The following is a 22887-nucleotide window of genomic DNA, read 5'->3' as shown; positions in this document are numbered from 1 at the left end:
GACACAGGGGGAAAAGCAGATGCAGGCTGCCTGGGGTTCTTCTCCAGAGCTGTACTCTTATGTTTTGAGTTACATCCGACCTTGAGTCTGTGGGTATGGACTTCTTGGGTCTCTAATCCTATGACACTGGCCAAAGACTAAGGAAGAGCAAACAACCTCCCACTGCTCTCTGCCCTAGAACTCCCCTACTAAGTAGCCTGGACTTGAACAATCCTGCCTTCCTCTTCCTCCCAGTCTCTTCTCTCTCAGGAGCTCAGCCCTAGGCCAGAAACATATCCTGAACATGGTCCCAAGCTTCCCACTCTACTGCCTCCTCTCCTCTGATACTTTGGGATCACTCGAGATTTGAACTCCATGTTCACAAGAACTAGCAAGTGTACATTAAAAGTTGGAGAGAATGGAGCTTTCATAATTTTCTAGAAGGGAAAGGTGGGGAGAGGAGAAAGGAAGGGCAAATGAAGCAAGGTTCCCTATGTTTGGATGAAACTTTATAGTACAAAAAGATAACAGAAGTTATCTTCCCTAACACAGGTTGTGGAGAGGTTCTCCACAAAGACTGCCTCTCAGGGACTGCAATGTTAAACATTTCACACTCTTGAGGCAGGCATTGGGCCAAGGGCTTCACTGTAAATCCAGCACCTTTATTACAGGTGAAGGAGCATATGCCTTGGGCTTTGTTCTTGGGCTCCAGGCATCTGACATAGGGACAGAGGGAAGCTGTGCCAACAACCTGCTGTTCTCTGTCATTTCTTTCCATTTATCCTTTAGCTCTACCTCAGTACAATGTATGTCATCCAAGACAAACACCATCACCTTAACTGTGTTCTAAAAACCTAAAACAGAGCTTGGCACAAAGAAGTAACTCATAACAGTTAGTTTGTAAATTTTTTAAAGGTGGGGGTGAAAGTTGGAGAGATAGTGCAGCAGGTAGGACACTTGTCTTGCATGTGGCCAATTAGGTTCAATTTCTGGCTTCTCATATTGTTCTCCAACCCCATCTGGAGTAATTCCTGAGTACAGAGACCAGAGTAATCTCTAACCACTGTAAGGTGTCCTAACCACTGTAAGGTGTGATTCAAAAACAAAAAAAATTAAATTAAATTTAAAAAAAGAAAGAAATTTTTTAGAAAAGAAGAGGAATGAGTAGCAATGGAGAAGGCAGATGTCTTTTTAAATGTGTCACTAACTGAAAACACCTGCAATTTCTTTGTAGAAATATTGTGGTTCATGGAGGGCAATGCACCCAGGGCAGCCTGGTGAGGCAGGGCAGGTGGGCTGAGTTCCCACAAGACCCTGTAAACTCTTCTGAGTCACGAGCACCCAGAGTGATGGCTGTGTGGAACAATGTCAGCTCCAATGTGTCCTACACCAATTTCATCCTGGTGGGCTTCCCAGGACTTCAGGAATACCGCGCCCTCCTAGTGCTGCCCTTCCTCAGCCTCTACCTGGTGATCGTTACTGCCAATGGCCTGGTCATCCACACAGTGGTGGTCCAAAGGACTCTGCACCAGCCCATGTACCTGCTCATTGCCTTGCTTCTGGCTGTCAACATCTGTGCGGCCACCACTGTGATTCCCGCCATGCTCTTCAGTTTTTCCACCAACTTTAACCATATCTCCCTGGCTCGCTGCCTGGGGCAGATGTTTAGCATCTACTTTCTCATTGTCTTTGATTGCAATATTCTCCTGGTCATGGCCCTAGACCGCTTTGTTGCCATCTGCTACCCTCTCCGTTACCCAGAGATAGTGACCAGCCAATTCTTGGCTGTCCTGATAGGGATGGCAGCTGCCAGGAGCACTGGCATCGTAGCCCCAGTAGTGGTTTTGGCCTCCCGGGTCCGCTTCTGCAGAACAAATGTGATCCACCACTTTGCCTGTGAACACATGGCGCTGATGAAGCTCTCCTGTGGGGACATCTCTCTGAACAAGAGGGTGGGACTCGCTATCCGAATCTTCAACCGAGTGCTTGACATGCTGTTGCTGGGTGCCTCCTACTCCCGAATCATCCACGCTGCCTTCAGAATCTCATCAGGTGGAGCCCGCTCCAAGGCCCTAAACACATGTGGGTCCCACCTGCTGGTCATCTTCACCGTCTACTCATCCACTATGTCCTCGTCCATTGTCTACCGGGTGGCCCGCACAGCCTCCCAAGACATCCACAACCTGCTGAGCGCCTTCTACCTGCTGCTCCCATGTCTGGTCAATCCCATCATCTATGGGGCTAGAACCAAGGAAATCAGGCAGCACCTGGCAGCTCTGTTCCAACAGGCAAAACCCCAAGATCACACTGAGAAGCCTTAGTCATTTCATTCCCATCAGCTTCCTGCCTGACTTTCTAGGACCTGAAGGGATTAGTTCCTTTCATAACTCAGTGGGTAAATGGGCTAGCAAGGCATCAATGCTATATCTGGGTTCTGAGTGTCTGCTTTCATCTTTGAAAACAACTCTAGAATTCCTCAGTAATCAACAAAGCAAGTTTCTGCCTCTGTCTTCACAAAGTTTCCACTTCCTTCTGCATCTCAATTTCATTCATTGATGCATTACTCATTCATTCCTCAAACAAGTACTATTCCTGTATCATATATACCCTCTTATGGTTTCTTCCTTGAGTGAATTCTCAGTCTGGCAAGCTGTATACATTCACTATTTTGTTTTTTGGTGTGCTTTGCAGGGATAGTCACACACAGTAAATTATTACAAGGACTTACAGCTGATTCAGTGCACAAGGATCACTCCTAGCAGTGCTCAGATTTAGGGCTATATAATGCCAAGGACCAGCTGAGGCCAGTCACATGCAAGGCAGAGCCTTGCCCTTGTACTATCTCTCCTGCTAAATATATAGATATAGATATAATGGTTAATTATAATTTTCTATTAAAAAATTCTGTAGGAACAAAGAGATGGGAGAATCAGAACATAGAGCTCTTTATATAGAAGATGAATCTAATTTGTGTTTAGTGGATAAAACCAAGTAAGTGTATGGGGAAGGAAAGAAAGAAGCAGGGGAAAAAAGGCATGCTGAGGCCAAGCAACATTTTGAGCCACGATAGAGGCATTTATAAAGACAACTGACTTGGAGAGACCTTGGTAGCCCCATGTTCTCTTGGAACAGAAGCAACATGGAGTGAGGACACAGCTGGACTATGGGAAGCAGAGGCCAGATAATGAAAGAACTTATCTGCTATGAGAAGAAGCTTAAAAGCTTGCTTCGGGCAGTATTTAGCAGCCAGTTAAAAGTCTAGAGCAGGGACTGGGAGTTAAGCACTGTAGTTAGGCACATGACTAACTAGTATGCATGTGACCCAATTCTTGCACCTCACTAAGCATCACGGGGCAGCTTTGGGCCTTTGTGCTGAATAAAGGCCCATTGGGCAAGAATTACAAGTTAGAACTTCTGGACCTACAGAGTACAACTTGGGAGGGTAAAGAGTCCAGAGCAGAGAAGCAACAAGATCATATCTAAAATTTGACCTGCATGGAACAGACCTGGATCTGGCATAGAATGAAGAAAAGCAGATGGCTTATAAGGAATCTTAGAAGATTTGTTTGCTTGTAGAAGTCATAGTGCAGGAATTTAACAATGAGAGTGACCTTATTAAAGTCAAGGGAGGTGAATGGTCTGAGAAGGTTGTCAGAGATGGGAATGGTAAATCTCATGAAGGGACTAGGCAGATGAGGACTGCAGGGACCTTTAACTCGGTGATCACAAGTTATTGGTGAATGCTTTGGCAACAGGAGTTCCTCAGGACAAAATGATGTTCTGGCCCTTAATATAATAGATTTAGATAAAACTATAGTATTAGTCAATTCATCTCAATGCATAGAGTGGTGAGGTCAAAATAAAACTACCATGATTTTGAGGCTGGAGCAGGAGTATTACAGGATGGGCACTTGCCTTTCATACAGCTGATCCTGGTTCAATGCATGGCATCCATATGTACCCCCCAGCTCACCAGGAGTAATCCCTGAGCACAAAGTCAAGAGTAAACCTGAGCACCTCTGAGGTGTCGAAAGAAAGAAAGAAAGAAAGAAAGAAAGAAAGAAAGAAAGAAAGAAAGAAAGAAAGGAAGGAAGGAAGGAAGGAAGGAAGGAAGGAAGGAAGGAAGGAAGGAAGGAAGGAAGGAAGGAAGGAAGGAAGGAAGAAGGAAGGAAGGAAGGAAGGAAGAAGGAAGGAAGGAAGGAAGGAAGGAGGAAGGAAGGAAGAAGGAAGGAAGGAAGGAAAGAAGGAAAGAAAAGAAGAATAAAGAAAGAAAGAAAGAAAAAAGAAAGAAAGAAAGAAAGAAAGAAAGAAAAGAAAGAAAGAGAAAGAAAGAAAGAAAAAAGAAAGAAAGAAAGGAAAGGAAGGAAGGAAGGAAGGAAGGAAGGAAGGAAGGGAGGGAGGGAGGAAGGAAGGAAGGAAGGAAGGAGGAAGGAAGGAAGGAAGAAAGAAGAAAGAAAGAAGAGAGAAAGAAAAAGAAAGAAGAAAAAGATATAAAGAGAAAGAAAGAAGGAAAGGAAGGAAGGAAGGAAGGAGGAAGGAGGAGGAAGAAAGAAGAAAGAAAGAAGAGAGAAAGAAAAAGAAAGAAAGAAAGAAATAAAGAAGAAAGAAGAAAGAAAGAAAGAAAGAAAGAGAAAGAAAGAAAGAAAGAAAGAAAGAAAGAAGAAAGAAAGAAAGAAAGAAAGAAAAGAAAAAAAGAAAGAAAGAAAGAAAGAAAAAAAAGAAAGAAAGAAAAAAAGAGAAGAAAGAAAGAAAGAGGAAAGAAAGAGAGAAAGAAAAAAGAGAAAGAAAGAAAGAAGGAAGAAAGAAAGAAAGAAAGAAAAGAAAGAAAGAAAGAAAGAAAGAAGAGAAGAAAGAAAAAGAAGAAAGAAAGAAGGAAGGAAGGAAGGAAGGAAAGAAGGAAGGAAGAAAAGAAGGAATAAGGGAAGGAAGAAAAGAAGGAAAAAGAAAAAGAAAGAAAGAAAAGAAAGAAGAAAGGAAGGAACAAAAAGGAAAGAAGGAAGGAAGGAAGAAAGAAAGGAAAAAGAAAGAAAAGAAAGAAAGAAAGAAAAAGAAAGAAAGAGATCGAAAAAGAAAGAAAGAGAGAAAGAGAGAAAAAGAAAGAAAGAAAGAGAAAAAGAAACAAAGAAAGAAAGAAAGGAAAAGAAAGAAAGAAGAAAGAGAAAGAAAGAGAAAGAAATAAAGAAAGAGGAGAAAGAAAGAAAGAAGAAAGAAAGAAAGAAAGAAAGAAAGGAAAAGGAAGAAAGAAGAAAGAAAGAAAGAAAGAAAGAAAGAAAGAAAGAAAGAAAGAAGAAAGGAAGAAAGAGAGGAAGAAGGAAGGAAGAAGAAAGAAAGAAAGAAAGAAAGAAAAGAAAGAAAGAAAAGAGAGAAAGAAAGAAGAAAGAAAGAAAGAAAGAAAGAAAGAAAAGAAAGAAAGAAGAAAAAAAGAAGAAAAGAAAGAAAGAAAGAAGAAGAAAAGAAAGAAAGAAAGAAAGAAAGAAGGAAGAAGAAAGGAAGGAAGGAAGAAGGAAAGGAAGGAAGGAAAGGAAAGAAAGAAAAAAGAAAGAAAAGAAAGAAAGGAAAGAAAAAAAGAAGAAAGAAAGAAAGAAGAAAAAAGAAAGAAAGAAAGAAAGAAGAAAGAAAGAAAAAGAAAGAAAGAAAGAAAGAAAGAAAGAAAAAAGGAAAGAAAGAAAGAAAGAGAAAAGAAAGAAGAAAGAAAGAAGAAAGAAAGAAAGAAAGAAAGAGAAAGAAAAGAAAGAAAGAAGAAGAAAGAAAGAAAGAAAAAGAAAAAGAAAGAGAAAAGAAAGAAAGAAAGAAAAGAGAAGAAAGAAAAGAAAGAAAGAAAAAGAAAGAAAGAAAGAAAGAAAGAAAGAAGAAAAGAGAAGAAAGAAAGAAGAAAGAAAGAAAGAAGAAAGAAAGGAAAGAAAGAAAGAAAGAAGAAAGAAAGAAGGAAGAAGAAAGAAGAAAGAGAAAGAAAGAAAGAAAGAAAGAAAGAAAGAAAGAAAGAAAGAAAGAAAGAAAGAAAGAAAGAAAGAAAAGAAAGAAAGAAAAAGAAAAGAAAGAAAAGAAAGAAAGAAAGAAGAAAGAAGAAAGAGGAAAGAAGAAGGAAGAAGGAAGGAAGGAAGGAAGGAAGGAAGGAATGAAGGAAGAAGGAAGGAAAGAAGGAAAGAAAGAAAGAAGAAAGAAGAAAGAAAAGAAGAAAAAGAAAGAAAGAAAGAAAGAAAGAAAGAAAGAAAGAAAGAAAGAAAGAAGAAAGAAAAAGAAAGAAAGAAAGAAAGAAAGAAAGAGAAAAAGAAAGAAAGAAAAAGAAAGAAGAAAAGAAGGAGAAAAAGAAAGAAAAGAAAGAAAGAAAGAAAGAAAAGAAGAAAGAAAGAAAGAAAGAAAAGAAAGAAAGAAAGAAAGAAAGAAAAGGAAGAAAGAAGAAAAGAAAGAAAGAAAGAAAGAAAGAGAAAGAAGAAGAAAGAAAGAAAGAGAAAGAAAAGAAGAAAGAAAGAAAGAAAAAAGAAAGAAAGAAAAAGAAAGAAAGAAAGAAAGAGAAAGAAAAGAAATAAAAAGGAAAGAAGGAAAGGAAGAAAAAATAAGAAACACACGAATGAACAAACAAACCACCAAGACTCTATGGATCTTAATAGGGAAAGATTTAAGTTTAGATGATGATAGAGAAGCATGGTTGAAAAGGAAGGTAGCAGGAAGGGTATGAGTAAACTTTTCACAGAAGAAAGATTGTGAGGCTCCATGAGAGAGATATTTGGGTTGAAGGTTAGACTGAGGTGATTGAAAAATATAAACTTCTTGAAATTTTTTCTGAATCTCAGTTTTTTCCTCTGCAACTGGAGGTAAGAACCCTAGGAAGAAATATATCCAGGGGCCCAAAAAACAAAATGCAGTAAGACACTCTGCACTTCTGTATTCATTGCAGCACTATTTACAAATGACAGAATAAGAAACAACCCAAGTGCCCAAGAACAAATGAGTGGCTAAAGAAAATTTGGTAAATATACACAATGGAATACCAAACAGCTGTTAGGTAAAAGTAAATATACACAATGGAATACCAAACAGCTGTTAGGTAAAAGTTAGGTAAAAGCTGTTAGGAAAAGTGAATTCATGAAATTTCTTATGCATGGTTAGTATTATGCTGAGTGAAATGAGTCAGAGGGAGAGGGGTAAACATAGAATAGTATCACTCATTTGTTAGATATTAAAAATATAAAAGATTGTATAAAATTATATCCAGAAACAATAAAGATGAGGATTAGGATGACCAGTCCATGGTATCAGGCTTGCCATAAAGAGTTGGGAGTGCATTTAGAATAGAGAAGTGTCATGATAATTGGAACTAATCACTTTCAATATGAATTGGGTGCTGAAAGTATGCTAAGTACCCCTTCATTAACATAGGGCAAAAGATAGTGTCAAAAGGAAAAAAAAGGAATAAAGGCAGAGAGAGAAAGGTAAAATATTAGCCCCAAGGCACAGGGGATGGGGAGGAGGGAAACTGGGACATTGGTGGCAGAAAATGTGCAGTTGTGAAGTGTTATGCATTATGTGACTGAAACTCAATCATAAACATTTTTGAAACCCAGTACATAAATTTTAAAATTTGGCATCTATACAATGGAATACTAAGCAGCTAGAATAAAAAATAAAATGTCTTTTGCTACAATATAGATATCTCTATCTACTGGGTATCATGTTTATCTAAGTTAGTTGTAGGAGAACAAGTACTGAATGATCCCATTCATATAGGATTGATAGAAAAACAAAGCAGGGAATGAATGGACTATATTCAATGATAACTTGGACTTTGATTACAGAACTAAAGTTGTCAAGCAGTTGGGGAGGGAAGTGAGGGGGTGGGAAGAGGACTGGAAGTTACAGTGGTGTAAGGTTTCAGGCACTTTGGTGGTGGTGAAAGTACAGTAATTTTGTACACTAAAAGCATAAATATTGGAGCCAGAGTACAGGGGTAAGTGCCTTGCAAGTACTTTATCCAGATTCAGTCCCTGACACCATTTATGTTGTTTCACCAACAGAACCAGGAGCAACTCCTGAGCACAGACCCAGGAGTAATATCTGAGCACTGCTAGGTCCTCTCCCCTCCAAAAGAAAAAAAAGACCATGAAGACTAATGCTTATTTTAACCTTATTATATATACCTAAACAACAATACGTTTTTTGTTTTGAACCATGACCAGCAGAGTTTAGGAACCCAAACCTGGCTCTAAAATCAGGGGCCAAACCTAGTTGCGCTCAGAGGACCATATGTGTTATAAGGATTTTAACCAGGGCTGTGGAACCTGTGGGGGACCATATGGGATGCTGGGAATCAAACCTAGCTCTTCTGGGTCTGCAAAGCAAATGCCTTATCTCTGTACTATGACTCCAGCACCATTCATATAAACTTAGTTTTAGACAGTATCTCTAGCTCTGATGACTTTGACCATTCATTGTTCCTTATTATATTTCTTTATTTCCCACATATGAGAGAGAAATTTTCTTATAATTTATTATGGAGATTGTAATATCTACATATATAGATGACTAGAGGTAGACTCCTACAATTCCACAAAACTGTAAATCAATGATAAGTTTATAAAAATGTTTTTATATAAAAATATTTTTAAAATGATAAAAAAAATGGTGGTTTATTTTGTTTTTTAGGCCACACCAACTGACACTCAGGGGTTACTCCTGACTATGCACTCAAAAATTGCTCCTGGATTGGGGGACCATATGGGATACCATGGATAGAACCCAGGTCTGTCCTGGGTCAGCCACATGGAAGGCAAATGCCATACTGCTGCGCAGTTGCGCAGATCCCTATAAAAATGTTTTTATAGTCTATATAGGACTTTATGTAGGTATATATATATATGTATATGTATATATATATATATATATATATATATATATATTTGGTTTTTGGTCACACCTAGCAGCGCTCAGGGATTAGTCCTGGCTCTATGCTCAGAAATTGCCCCTGGCAGGCATGGGGGACCATATGGGATGCCGGGATTTGAATCACTGTCCTTCTGCATGCAAGGCAAACGATTTACCTCCATGCTATCTCTTCGGCCTCAAATTTTTAAATAATAGTATGAATAATTCTATGCTAATTTATCTTCAATTTTATATGAAACAGGTAAGACCTACATATGTGTAACTCAATACAGTGACAGGAAGAGAATCAAGAAAATTTCAATGGGGGACTGGAAAGATAGCACAGCGGCATTTGCCTTGCAAGCAGCCAACCCAGGACCGACCTAAGATGGTTGGTTCGAATCCCGACATCCCATTTGGTTCCCCATGCCTGACAGGAGCTATTTCTGAGCAGATAGCCAGGAGTAACCACTGAGCACTGCCCGGTGTGCCCCCCCCCAAAAAAAAAAAAAAGAAAAAAAGAAAATTTCAATGGAAAATTAGTATATGCCTATACAAGTATTTGTAAGATACTTTATAATACTTTAATAATACTTTATAACATATAATACTCAAGGATATCCATTAATAAGTAAAAGAATTATAATATTTAATATAATATATGTAATATAATGCTTTAATCAGTGTTAGAGAATAAACAGGCTCCTGGCTGGAGGTAGAGAGCAAATGAGGAAGTACTACAGGTGCAACCTTCACCAAACCCGCTGGAAACTCTAGCGTACAAGCCTCGATACCTGGAAATTTCTAGGTGCTGTCTGCAGACTTGAGCCTGGAGTCACCTGTGCATTACCCCGAAAGACTCATGTCAAGATAAATGATCTTGGGGCCAGAGAGATAGCATGGGGGTAAGGTGTTTGCCTTGTATGCAGAAGGACAGTGGTTCAAGCCCCAGCATCCCATAGTGGCCCCCGAGCCTGCCAGGAGTGATTTCTTTTTTTTTTTTTTTTTTTTTTTTTTTTTGGTTTTTGGGCCACACCCGGCGATGCTCAGGGGTTACTCCTGGCTGTCTGCTCAGAAATAGCTCCTGGCAGGCACGGGGGACCATATGGGACACCGGGATTCAAACCAACCACCTTAGGTCCTGGATCGGCTGCTTGCAAGGCAAACGCCGCTGTGCTATCTCTCCAGGCCCAGGAGTGATTTCTGAGCATAGAGCCAGGAGTAACCCCTGAGCGCTGCCGGGTGTGACCCAAAAACAAAACAAAAAAAAAGATAAATGACCTCTGCAGATTCTCACCGGGTAGGTAGGTACTCAAGGGGTAGTAATCTAGATACTGGGTATCAAAAATGAGACACATACAGAAAACCTTCAATATTCAATAAAGATCTGATGCCTCAATCTACCCAGTTGCCACATATGAAAATTAAACTATCTATGTCAGCTATTAAAAATTAATATGAGGTTATCGTATATTAGGGCAACCCACTTATATGGTCCAATTCTCATCAAAGTAAATATAGAATAAGTATTTGTTGAACTGCTGGGTACCACCCTACTCAGTATTCATACTCTATGCTAGGGTGTGATCTAGTGATTGGATTACTGGGTCACTTCCTACTTAGTATTCTTCCTTTACCTTAGGGTATGATCTGGTTCTTGCTAATAAAAGCCCAGATTTGGGGCTCATTCTTTAGTCTTCCTCCACTAAGCTGCTTTCTTTTTTAGGAGTGGAAGCTTGTGTAGTGGGATTCCTGGCTTGAGTGTTAGAATTCCTGAACCCATTCTTGCACCCTTTCACTATGTGGATTATTTTCTGCATCAATATTTGTTTCCAGGTCCTAGTTTTGGACCTGAAGCTTCTCTTACAAGTATTGATTTAGGTGAGAGTTACAGGAACCAATGTGGAGAGTTGACATAGCACAGAGGGAGAATGTGGGTCCTCAGAAGAGAGTCAACATTCAAGAAGTGAAGCAGCAAACAACACACAGAGATCTGTAGCATTGCAATAGTTTTATCTTAAAAGAAATGGGACCTGACTGTACAAGCTAAGAAAACAATGGCTCACCTCAGTAGTGACCAACATAGATAACTGAGGAAATGCCATTTTCACCTACTACATTAGCTAAGACTAGGAAAAATAATGTTGAAAAGGTCGACATCACATCTGAGTGAGACAGAAAAACAACAACAGAAAAAAAGACAGCAAGGAGAAGGATGCAGGACCACAGTGACAGTGCAGCAGCAAATGGGGCACTTGCCTTAAACACAACTGACTCAAATTTATCCCTGACATCCCACATGGTCCTCTGGGCACTGCCAAGAGTGATCCCTGAACACAGCCAGGAGGAAGCTCTGAGAACTGCTGGTGTGCAGCAGCCAAAAAAAACCACCAGCAACACCCCCCCCCCCAAAATAGCATAGCTGATAGGCATTTGCCTTCATGTGGTCAACCCAGGTTCAATCTCTGGAATCTCATATGGTCCCCCAAGGCTGCAGGGATTATTTTTGAGTGCAGAGTCAGAAGTAACCACTGAGCACAGCCCAAAGACCAAAAATTAAAAGAGAGAAAGAAAGAGAGAGAGAATTGTGGCAAATGAGCGAAAGACTCCGTAACATAGCAAGGTACTTAGTGGTAGAAGTGAGGGCCAACATGCAAGGAAGAAACAAAGTCTGGGAGAGCCTGGTGGGAGTTAGATAAGAAGAGTGAGAGCTGGATAACTTTTAAATTCCATTGTTTGTGTATTCTTTCTGTCACTCTATTTTTTTTTTCTTAGTTTGTTTTAAGGCCACATCGAGCTGTTCTTAAGGATCACTCCTGGTGGGATTCCAGGACCGTAAAGGAATGTAGAGAATTGGCTGATTGCTGTGAAAGCCATTGCAAGGGGCTGCAGCCTGACCATTGTTGGCTTTTGAGACTAACCCCGCCCAGAAACGCCTGCAGAAACTGCCTGATAGGAGGTGAGCTGGAAACACCCAAGGAGGATAGAGCCAGAGAAACGGCCTCTCCACTTCGCTTCGGGCCATGAACATCTTCTAGCCAATGCACACCTCCGTAACACGTAGGGAAAAAAACACATACACACACAACAAGCGTGACAATGGGAAAACCACACAGGCCAACACCAGGCATAGAGAATGAAGATGGCAGCTCTGATGACCAAAAAGTGCCAACCACCTACTTTAGAGAAGGAGTTTAGAGAAGAAATATGAAGGATGTTCATAGAACTCAAAGGAATGTAGAGAATTGAACCCAGGTCAGCCACATGTAAAGCAAGTACCACTAAGAGATTTCTTATATAAGGGTATGGAGGAATGACAACTTTCTGATTTGAGAGTAACTCCAGGGCAGGATTGGGTCTGTGAATTTGCTGTGGAATTTCAGGTACAAGATTTTCAATCAGTACTTGAGCTACTCAATAGTTAGTGACCTGTGGGTTATTAGTGTGAATTGCTAGCAAAGCACAAAGGGATAAAATTGCTGGAGAGTCAGGGATGAAGGATGGAGGATGCTCTGAAAAAGTCTGCTCTGAGGACTTCAGCCCCCCAAAACAAACACCTCACTGTCCCTTTGCAAGATATAGGTTTCTGCTCAGTATTTCCACAGTCCACAAGGACCACAGAGACATACCTAGTCCTGCTTATCCCTGGGGCCTCTGTAATTGGTGAGGCAGGAGCTTGGGAATGAAAACCAGGCTACTTGGAAAGTCATTGTCCCTAGGGAGGAATGGGGTGAATTTAACTGTGCTCAGGCCCCCAGGCCTGGTTCAGCCTATGCCTCTCTCCGCCTGTGTGGGTTCTGGTAAGTGAAAAAATCTGAACTAAAGCAACCAGGGTGGAGGGGATGGAGGAAATAAGGACTGAATTGAACCTAGGGGTGAGGGCTGGTGAGAATTCCTAAAGCCATCTTAGTCAAACCCATATTCTGTCAAACACCCACCTCCCCTTCTCCTGAGAAAAAGGGGTCACCACAAGCACCCATCTCCATAGTCTTCCCCCTGCATCTAAAGTCTATGAAATGCAACCAGGTTTGCTGGAAAGTCTTCTACAGTAAATCCAAATTCAGGCTAGTCCCACTGCTTCCTTTTCCTCACGCACAGATGTAAGTAAAAACCCAGTTGGCCTCTACAAACAACCATGAAACACCTCAAAAGTGGAGCACTAACCCTTTTAGCACCCCCCCCCTCATACTTTGCCCTGTGGTCCCATGATTTAGTTGCATACAACCAGCAAATCTGTGCCATGGAGGGACTTAGGTTTCTCATAAGGAGGAGTCCCTATGAGATCCAGAAGGCCCCTCTTTTGAGCCTCGGCTTGACCTTTCCATTTCTGGAACTGGATTGCACAAGATCAGTGAAGTAGGATAAAGGAGTCCTCTGAGCTTGTTCACAAACCTACTAACTATGGCAGCTCTCTCCTTCATCCCACACTCTTATCTCATCTCTAGGACTTGGGGCCATGAAGTATTTCCTTCCTTATCACAAAGCAGGCATGGAGAAAAAGGAGCCCCACCACCACCAATCAGAGGCCTCCCTTGGCCATCAGTTTTAATCTTTAGAAACTTAAACCTTCATGTTATTTTGAGAAGCCAGTATTGCCCTACCACTGCCACTTTTATCACCTCAGAGCCAAAGATGAACCCAGGGTCTCACACAGGCAAGACAAGTATGCAAGTCCTGAGCCACAGACCCTACTTTTTTGTTTTCACTTTCTACATGAGAATCACATTATTCCTTCACTCAGAGTTGAACAAAGAATGGCAGGATCAAGACTCACAATGGATCTGTCCTGTCCTATGTCCCCCTGTCCCCAGGAATCACCCACATCCTTCAGAGTTGAAGTTTCCTCTTTTCCAGGGGACCTCCCTCCAACCTGACCCCTCCTCTCCTCTGTGACTCCTTTTCTCTTGAACAACCTGCCTTCCCATTCCTGTGCTGGCTGCTGTGAGGTGAGAGGACAGAACCCCACACTCAGTAACCTGGCCTGTCAGGATCAAGGTTAAAGGTGTTTAAGCCTGGGACACAGAAATAGCACAGGGTTATGGTACTTTCTTTGCATGTGGCCCACCAGGTTCCAGCAAAGATCCCTGAGCACAGAGCCAGGAGTAAGAATTTAGCACTGCGGGGTCTACGAGGTGGCACTAGAGGTAAGGTGTCTGCCTTGCAAGCATTAGCCAAGGAAGGACAGCGGTTCGATCCCCCCAGCGTCCCATATGATCCCCCCAAGCCAGGGGCAATTTCCGAGTGCTTAGCCTGGAGTAACCCCTGAGCATCAAATGGATGTGGCTGAAAAACCAAAAAAAAAAAAAAAAAAAAGAATTTAGCACTGCAAGGTATATACTGCCCTCATGAAAACAGAAATGCTTGACCCAATCTGCACAGCCAGGTTTGAGTCCTTCCATTGCAGGACTGTGGTTTGTAGATTAAATAAAAGACTTTGTGTGGCTCCCAGGGCACTATCAGAGGCAGTGACATGAAGTTGGCTCAAAAAGAGAACTTTCAGGACAGAGAAATAGTACAGGGGTATGGTGCTTGCTTTGCACAGGGTTGATCCCAATGCAATCATCTATACCACATATAGTCCTGTCATGCCTCTCCAGGAGTGAGCTCTAAGTACAAACTAGTGTAAGCCAACTGTCCCCTACTTCACACACACACAAAAATAAAGAATAAGAGAAAAAGAGAGATAAATTTATATAATCATGCTGCCCCAGCTATGATGAACCTCTTTGTTCTAAGATAAATGTCTCACAGAAAGATCATGTCCAAAACCTGGGGGCCGGCGCGGTGGCACTAGAGGTAAGGTGTCTGCCTTGCCAGCGCTAGCCTAGGTCGGACCACGGTTCGATCCCCCCGGCCTCCCATATGGTCCCCCAAGCCAGGAGCGACTTCTGAGCGCATAGCCAGGAGTAATCCCTGAGCATCACCGGGTGTGGCCCAAAAACCAAAACCAAAACCTGGACCCTTCCTGACACAGGAGGAGAAGCAGATGCAGGCTGCCTTAGGACCTTCTGCAGAGGTGGACTCATGTCCTGGGTTTCTTCAGGACTTTGACTCTGTGGTTCTGGCCGCCTTTGTTCTCTGATCCTATGACACGGGCCAAAGACTAAGGAAGAGCAGACAACCTTCCATTGCTCCCTGCTCTGCACTTTTCTTACTGAGAAAACTGTTCTTGCGCTCCCACTTTCTTCTTCTTTCCAGTCTCCTCTCTCAGGAGCTCAGCCCTAGAAGAAACATCTTCTTCATCCTGGTCCTAAGCTTCCTACTACATTTCTTCTGATACTTTGGGATAACCCCAGGAGTAGAACTCCATATTCCTCAAGAATTAAGTATACCTTCAAGCTTGGGGAGATTGAGGCTTTCATAATTTTCTTTAAAAAAGGAAGGCAGGGAGAGAAGAAAGCAAAGGCAAAAGAAACAAGGTTCTATATGTCTGTGTGAAACTTTAGTACAAAAAGATAACAAAAATATTGCTCATTTCCCACTTCTACACTTTCTTGTATATCCTAGAAAATGCTATAAAGTCTTGAAAGGCACCACAAACCTGACTGAGAAGGAAATAGATAATAAAATGACATCTGGCTGTCAATAAATACTAGGTTGCAAATTACTAAAAAAGTTTCCATGCAAATTTTTGCATAGTTTCTTTTTTTTAATATAAAATCTTTATTTATGCACCATGATTACAAGCACGATTGTAGTTGGGTTTCTGTCATAAACAGAACACCTTCCTTCACCAGTGCAACATTCCTACCACCAATGGCCCCCTTCCCAACCTCTGCCTGTATTCTCTCACTCATTCAGATTGTCATGATAGCTGTTAAATGTAGTTATCTTCCTAAGTACACTCACCACTCTTTGTGGTGAGCTTCATATTGTGAGCCGATCCTTCCAGTCCTCATCTCTATTGTCTCTGGGCATTATTACAATAATGACCTTAATTTTTCTTAAAACCCATAGATGAGTGAGACTATTTTTTGTGTCTCTCTCCCTCTGACTTATTCCACTCAGCATAATAGTTCTCATGTCCATCCATGTTTAGGAAAATTTTATGACTTCATCTCTTTTGATGGCTGCATAATATTCCATTGTGTTTCTTTAGCCATTCATCTGTTGGAGGGCATCTTAATTGTTTTTCAGAGTCTGGCTATTGTAAATAACACTGTAATGAATATAGGTGTGAGGAAGAAATTTTTGAATTGTATTTTTGTGTTCCTAGAGTATATCTCTAGGAGCAGTATAGCTGGATCATCTGGGAGCTCATTTTCCATTTTTTTTTGAGGAGTCTCCATATTTTTTACATAAAGACTAGACTAGATGGCATTCTCACCAGCAGTAAATGAGAGTTCCTTTCTCCCCACATCCCTGCTAGCACTGATTATTCTTGTTCTTTGTAACGTGTGCCAGTCTCTGTGGTGTGAAATGGTACCTAATCATTGTTTTGATTTGCATCTTCCTGATGATTAGTGATGTGGAGCATTTTTTCATGTGTCTTTTGGCCATTTGTATTTCTTCTTTGAGGAAGTGTCTGTTCATTTCTTCTCCCCATTTTTTGATGGGGAAATTTTTGCAGTTTCTTCCCAACATTTCTCCACATTATTAGTGAGAAGAAAATTCACACAAACAGAAATTCAATGTGAATCCCTGGAAATATAGTAAACTAGTTAGTGTACAGTTTAAGCAAAGGGACAAGCTCTGTATAAATGACAACAGATTCACCACAAACAAATGCTTCTACTCAAATCTATTTGTCAGGGTCATTAAAGTAATAAAGTCTGATATGTTTATGAGGATACAACAAGGTTCACTTTTCTATCTTTTGAAGGGAGGTCTCCCAAGAAGTGCTCAGGGATTCCAGGACCCCTCCCAGCAACACCCAGTCCATTCTTTAAGCAAGATCCCAAGGATATGGTAGTGCTGCAATGGAACCACTAGGGTTCACACAAGCAATATTTCGGGCCTCAGGGTTACAAATGGCAATGTTGAGGAAATACATGGTTCTTGGGATTGAACACTGTATTATGACCTGGATCTCAGCAACATATTTTTTTTTTTGGTGAGGGAAGATCATTGTGGGGCTGAACCCACAGGGTTCCTGCAGTCAAAGCAGGTGTTCCAGCATTTGAGTCATGTCCAGCCTCAATACCTTTATCTTTTAAAGCTTCTCTCATCAACTCAAGATGAGGAGAAAGAACCTTCTCTGCCATCCCCATCCCTTGCTATCCCCTACCCCAGGTTGTAGGGAAGAAAAGTGTAGTTCTCCCCAAAGGCTTTCTCTCCCTCAAAATCTTTCACACTCTTCAGGCAGGCATTGACCCAAGGACTTCACTGTAAATCCAGAACCTTAATTCCAGGTGAAGAAACATGCACCTTGGGCTTTGTTCTTGGGCTCTGGGCATCTGAAACAGGAATAGAGGGAAACTGCGCCAACAATCTGTTCTTCTCTGTCATTTGTTTCCATTTATCCTTTTGACCTAGTCCAGTACAATGTACATGCATTCAAGACAAACACCATCACTTTAACTGTGTATTCTAAAGACCTAGCACAAGCTTGGCACAAAGAAGTAACTCATAACAGTTTGCTTATAAATTTTTTAAGGTGGGGGGCTGGAGTGATAGCACAGCGGTAGGGCATTTGCCTTGCACACAGCAGATCCAGGACGGACCTGGTTCTATGCCCAGTGTCCCATATGGTCCCCCAAGCCAGAAGCAGTGTCTGAGCACAGAGGCAGGAGTAACCCCTGAGCATCACCAGGTGTGGTCCCCAAAAAATATAAATAAAAAAATTAAGATGGGATGAGAGTTAAAGAGATAATGTAGCAGGTAGGGCACTTGTCTTGCATAAAGCCAATCCAGGTTAAATCCCTGGCATCTCATATGATCCTCCAACCATGTTAGGGGTTATTCCTGAGTGCAGAGACAGGAATAACCTCTAAGCATTGGCAGGTGTGGTTCAAAAACAAAAAGAGGAGCTGGAGTGAAAGCAAAGTGGCAGAGTGTTTGCCTTGCACGGGGCCAACCTGGGATAGTCCTGGGTTAGGTTCCAGGCTTTCCATATGATCCCCTGAGCCTGTGAGGAGCAATTTTTGAGCACAGAGCCAGGAGTAACCCCTGAGCCACCACCGGTTAGGGCCCAAAAACAAAAAGAAAGAAATAAATTTTCTAGAAATGGAAAGGAACAAGTAGGAATGGGGAAGGCAGATGCTTTTGTAAACATGTCACTAACTGGAAACAACTCTGCAATTTCTTTGTAGAAATATTATGGTTCATGGAGAGCAACGCACTCAGGGGAGCCTGGTGAGGCAGGGCAGGTGAGCTGAGTTCTCCACCATACCCCCAAGCCCTCCTGCACCCAGAGAGATGGCTGTGTGGAACAATGGCAGCTCCAACATATCCTATACCAGTTTCATCCTGGTGGGCTTCCCAGGTATCTGGGAATCCCGCGCTTTCCTTGTGCTGGCCTTCCTCAGCCTCTACCTGGTGATTGTTACTGCCAATGGCCTGGTCATCCACACGGTAGTGGTCCAAAGGACTCTGCACCAGCCCATGTACCTGCTCATTGCCCTACTCTTGGCCGTCAATATCTGTTCCGCCACCACTGTGATTCCCGCCATGCTCTTCAGTTTCTCCACTAACTTTAACCACATCTCCCTGGCTCGCTGTCTGGGCCAGATGTTCTGCATCTACTTCCTCGTTCTCTTTGACTGCAATATCCTCCTGGTCATGGCCCTAGACCGCTTTGTTGCCATCTGCTACCCTCTCCGTTACCCAGAGATAGTGACCAGCCAATTCTTGACTGGCCTGGTGGGAATGGCAGCTGCCAGGAGCTCTGGAACAGTTGCTCCACTGGTAGTGCTGGCCTCCCGGGTCCGCTTCTGCAGAACAAATGTGATCCATCACTTTGCCTGTGAGCACATGGCGCTGATGAAGCTCTCCTGTGGGGACATCTCCCTGAACAAGAGGGTGGGACTTGCTCTCCGCATTTTCAACAGAGTCTTTGACATGCTGTTGCTGGGTGCCTCCTACTCCCGAATCATCCATGCTGCCTTCAGAATTTCATCAGGTGGAGCCCGCTCCAAGGCCCTAAACACATGTGGGTCCCACCTGCTGGTCATCTTCACCATCTACTCATCTACCATAACATCGTCCATCGTCTACCGGGTGGCCCGCACAGCCTCCCAAGACATCCACAACCTGCTGAGCGCCTTCTACCTGCTGCTCCCATGTCTGGTCAATCCCATCATCTATGGGGCTAGGACCAAGGAAATCAGGCAGCATCTGGCAGCTCTGTTCCAACAGGCAAAGTCCCAGAATCACACTGAGAAGCCTTAGTCATTCCATTCCCATCAACTTCCTGCCTGACTTTCTAGGATCTGAAGGGATTAGTCCCTTTTATAACTCAGTGGGTAAATGGGCTAGCAAAACATCAATGCTATATCTGGGTTCTGAGAGTCTGCTTTCATCTTTGAAAACAACTCTAGAGTTCTTCAGTAATCAACAAAGCAAGCATTTGCCTCTGTCTTCACAAACTTTTCACTTCCTTCTCCATTTCAGTATCATTCATTGATGCATTACTCATTCATTACTCAAACTTATACTATGCCTTTATCATATATACCCTCTTATGATGGTTTCTTCCTTGAATGAATTCTCAGTCTGGCAAGCTGTATACATTCACTATTTTGTTTTGGGATGTGCTTTGCAGGAGTAGTCACATACGGCAACCGATTACAAGGACTTACAGCTGAATCTGTGCTTAAGGATTACTCCTAGCTGTGCTCAGGTTTAGGGCTATGTAATTCCAAGGACCAACCTGGGGCCAGCCACTTGTAAGGTAGAGCCTTACCCCTTGTACTATTTCTCCTGCTGAAGACATATGTAAAATTTAATTATGATTTTTCTATACAAAATTCTGCAGGAACAGAGATGGGAGAATCACAACAAAGAGCTTTTTACATAGAAGATGAATCTAATTTGTGTTTAATGGATAAAACAAAGTAAGTGTAAGGGGGAGAAAGAGAGAAGCATAAAGAAAGGCATGCTGAGGCTAAAAAACATTCTGAGCCAAGGCAGAGGCATAGATAAAGACAACTGATTTGCGAAATCCTTGGTAGCCCCTTGGAACCCAAGGAGTATGGAGAGAGGACATAGCTGGACTGTGGGAAACAGAGGCCAGATGATGAAAAAAATTATCTGCCATGAGAAGGAGCTTGAGATCTTGCTTTCAGTAGTACTTGCAGCCATTTAAAATTCTAGAGCAGGGACTGGGAGTTACACTGCTGTTAGGCATATGTCTAGCATACACATGACCTCAGCTCAATTTTGGCACCACAAGGGCACCCATGCATAGTTGCACATGATTCTAGGCTTACCACTGGAAAGGTCTAAGTAACTCCCACACATTCTTGAGCCCTTGTGTTGAACTAAAGGCCCATAGGGAAAGAATTAAAATGTAGATCTCTCTACCTCCTGAGCACAACTTAGAAGGATAAAGAAAAGAATCCAAAGCAGGGGCCGGAGAGATAGCATGGAGGTAAGGCATTTGCCTTTCATGCTGGAGGTCATCGGTTCGAATCCCGGTGCCCCATATGGTCCCCCGTGCCTGCCAGGAGCAATTTCTGAGCCTGGAGCCAGGAATATCCCCTGAGCACTGCCGGGTGTGACCCAAAAAACACACACACACAAAAAAAAAAAGAATCCAAAGCAGAGAAGCAACAAGATCATATCTGAAATTTGATCTGACTGTCTGAAACAGGCCTGGATCTGGCGTTGGATGAAGAGAAGCAGATGGCCATAAGGAATTTCAGAAGGAATCATAGTGCAGGAATTTAACAATGAGAGTGACCTCATTAAAGTCAAGGGAGGAGAATGGCCTAAGAAGGTTGTCAGAGATGGGAATGGTAAATCCCATAAAGGGTCAAGGCAGATGAGGACTGCAGGGATCACAAGTTATTGGTGAATGCTTTGGCAACAGGAGTTCCTCAGGACAAAATGGTATTCTGGTCCTTAACTTCATAGACTTACCTTATTTCCCGGCATATGACTTCTTTCTTTCTTTCTTTCTTTCTTTTTTGGTTTTTGGGCCACACCCGGCAGTGCTCAGGGGATACTCCTGGCTGTCTGCTCAGAAATAGCTCCTGGCAGGCATGGGGGACCAGGATTCGAACCAACTACCTTTGGTCCTGGATCGGCTGCTTGCAAGGCAAACGCCCTGTGCTATCTCTCCGGACCCCATAAGATGACTTCTTAACCCATGAAAAACTTCTTAAAAGTCGGGGGTCGTCTTATACGCCCAATATGCCAGAAAATACAGTAGATGAAACTATGGTATTAGTCAATTAATCTCAATGCATAGGAGTGGTGAGGTCAAAACAAAACTACTATGATTTTGAAGCTGTAGCAGTAATATAACAGGATGGGCCCTTGACTTTCATGCAGCTGATCCTGGTTCAATGCATGGCATTCATATGTTCCTCTTAGTCCACAAGGAGTATTCCCTTAGCACAAAGTCAGGAATAAGCCTGAGCACCTCTGAGGTGTCCCAACAAAGGAAGAAAGAAAAGAAGGAAGTGAAGGAAGAAAAGAAAGAAAGAAGGAACAAATGAACAAACGAATGAATGAAAGAACAAAAGAAGACAAGAATGAAAGATCAGTGTGGGGTTCAGCAATAGTGAGAAAGAGAAGGAAGTTCTACAAAAGACACAGTGAAAGGCTATGTATGTCAATAAATTCCTGGTGGGGCCCATGTAACTTCAACCCCATGCCTGTTTTTCTGCTTTCTACCTTATCTAATTTACCATCACACACTGTACCAAATGCTCCTCCTTTTGTCCTAGTAAGCCTGTTGAGTTTTAGGTGTTTTCTTTAATCTAAGTAATGTTTAACCTTAGAATGAACTCACCCCCTGCTTTGCTGCACATTGCCTTGATTCTCATTAGTATAAGAGAAGCTTGCTTCTTAATAAAAATTTATGTTACATAATAGACAAGTGTCCGTGTTCTTTCAGAGAGTCACTTCCAGATCTTGGAAGATAACTCCCACACAAAGGAATGAAGGAATTAAGAAACCACCTCGAAGAAAGAAACCACCAAGACTCTAAGTGGATACTGATATGAAGAGGTGTAGGCTTAGATCCTGGGAGGGAGACATGGTTGAAAGGGAAGGTGGCATGAAGACTGTGAGAAAACTTTGTAGAGAAGATGTGAGGTTCCATGAGGGAGAGATTTAGGTTGAAGGTTAGGCTGATTTGCAAGTAAAAAATATAGAAATCGTTCCAGTCCTTCCCGCCGCTTCCGGTTAGCCGTGCTCCAAAGGGAGTGGAGCTGGGAGACCCCGGTTTCCAGCCGCCACGATGGTCAATGTACCCAAAACTCAGCGAACTTTCTGTAAGAAGTGTGGGAAGCACCAGCCTCACAAGGTCACCCAGTACAAGAAGGGCAAGGAGTCTCAGGGCAAGCCGCGCTATGATCGCAAGCAGAGCTGTTAACGGAGGCCAGACCAAGCCCATCTTCCGCAAGAAGGCCAAGACCACCAAGAAGATCGTGCTGAGGCTCGAATGTGTGGACTCCAACTGCCGCTCCAAGAGGATGCTGGCCATTAAGAGATGCAAACATTTTGAACTGGGAGGAGAAAAGAAAAGAAAAGAAAGGGCCAAGTCATCCAGTTCTAAGATTCTCCATTCCTTGGTTTGTTGTTGGATTTTTTGGTGTGTTTTTCTTGTTGTCCGGGACCAAACCTAGGAGCTCATACATTTCAAGACATGACCTCTTACATCCCTGAGCCTTGTTCATGGCCCTCGTTTGTTTTAGAGTGGAAAAGGTGAAAACTCTTATACAGCTGTCTTACCTGTATGAAAATAAATGCACTGATTTCTTACTCAAAAAAAAAAAAAATAGAGAGAGAGAGAGACATCTTTAATTTCTTTCTGAATCTTAGTTTTCTCCTCCACAACATGGAGATAAGAACCCTCGTAGGGAATATATCTAAGGGCTCAAAGACACAATGCAGAAACACCCTCTAAACTCCTGTCTTCAAAGCAGCACTAGTCACAAT

The 22887-nt window shown here is 42.3% G+C and overlaps 2 protein-coding genes and 1 pseudogene across 2 annotated transcripts; all 3 read left to right on the top strand.

The window, feature by feature from the left end:
• The first annotated feature begins 1328 nt into the window (after window positions 1–1328).
• Window positions 1329–2300, top strand: LOC126018185 (olfactory receptor 52K1-like). The gene has a single exon (XM_049780330.1). The coding sequence runs from the start codon at window positions 1329–1331 to the stop codon at window positions 2298–2300; it is 972 nt and encodes a 323-aa protein (XP_049636287.1).
• Window positions 2301–18195: 15895 nt separating this feature from the next.
• On the top strand, window positions 18196–19167 carry LOC126018184 (olfactory receptor 52K1-like). The gene has a single exon (XM_049780329.1). It carries the CDS (start codon window positions 18196–18198, stop codon window positions 19165–19167), a length of 972 nt encoding a protein of 323 aa, XP_049636286.1.
• Window positions 19168–22164: 2997 nt separating this feature from the next.
• Window positions 22165–22504, top strand: LOC126018329 (60S ribosomal protein L36a-like; annotated as a pseudogene).
• The last annotated feature ends 383 nt before the right edge of the window (window positions 22505–22887 follow it).

This window comes from Suncus etruscus, chromosome 9 (genome assembly GCF_024139225.1).
Source record: "Suncus etruscus isolate mSunEtr1 chromosome 9, mSunEtr1.pri.cur, whole genome shotgun sequence".
NCBI classification, from domain to species: domain Eukaryota; kingdom Metazoa; phylum Chordata; class Mammalia; order Eulipotyphla; family Soricidae; genus Suncus; species Suncus etruscus.
This window is presented reverse-complemented; position numbering and strand designations above follow the sequence as displayed.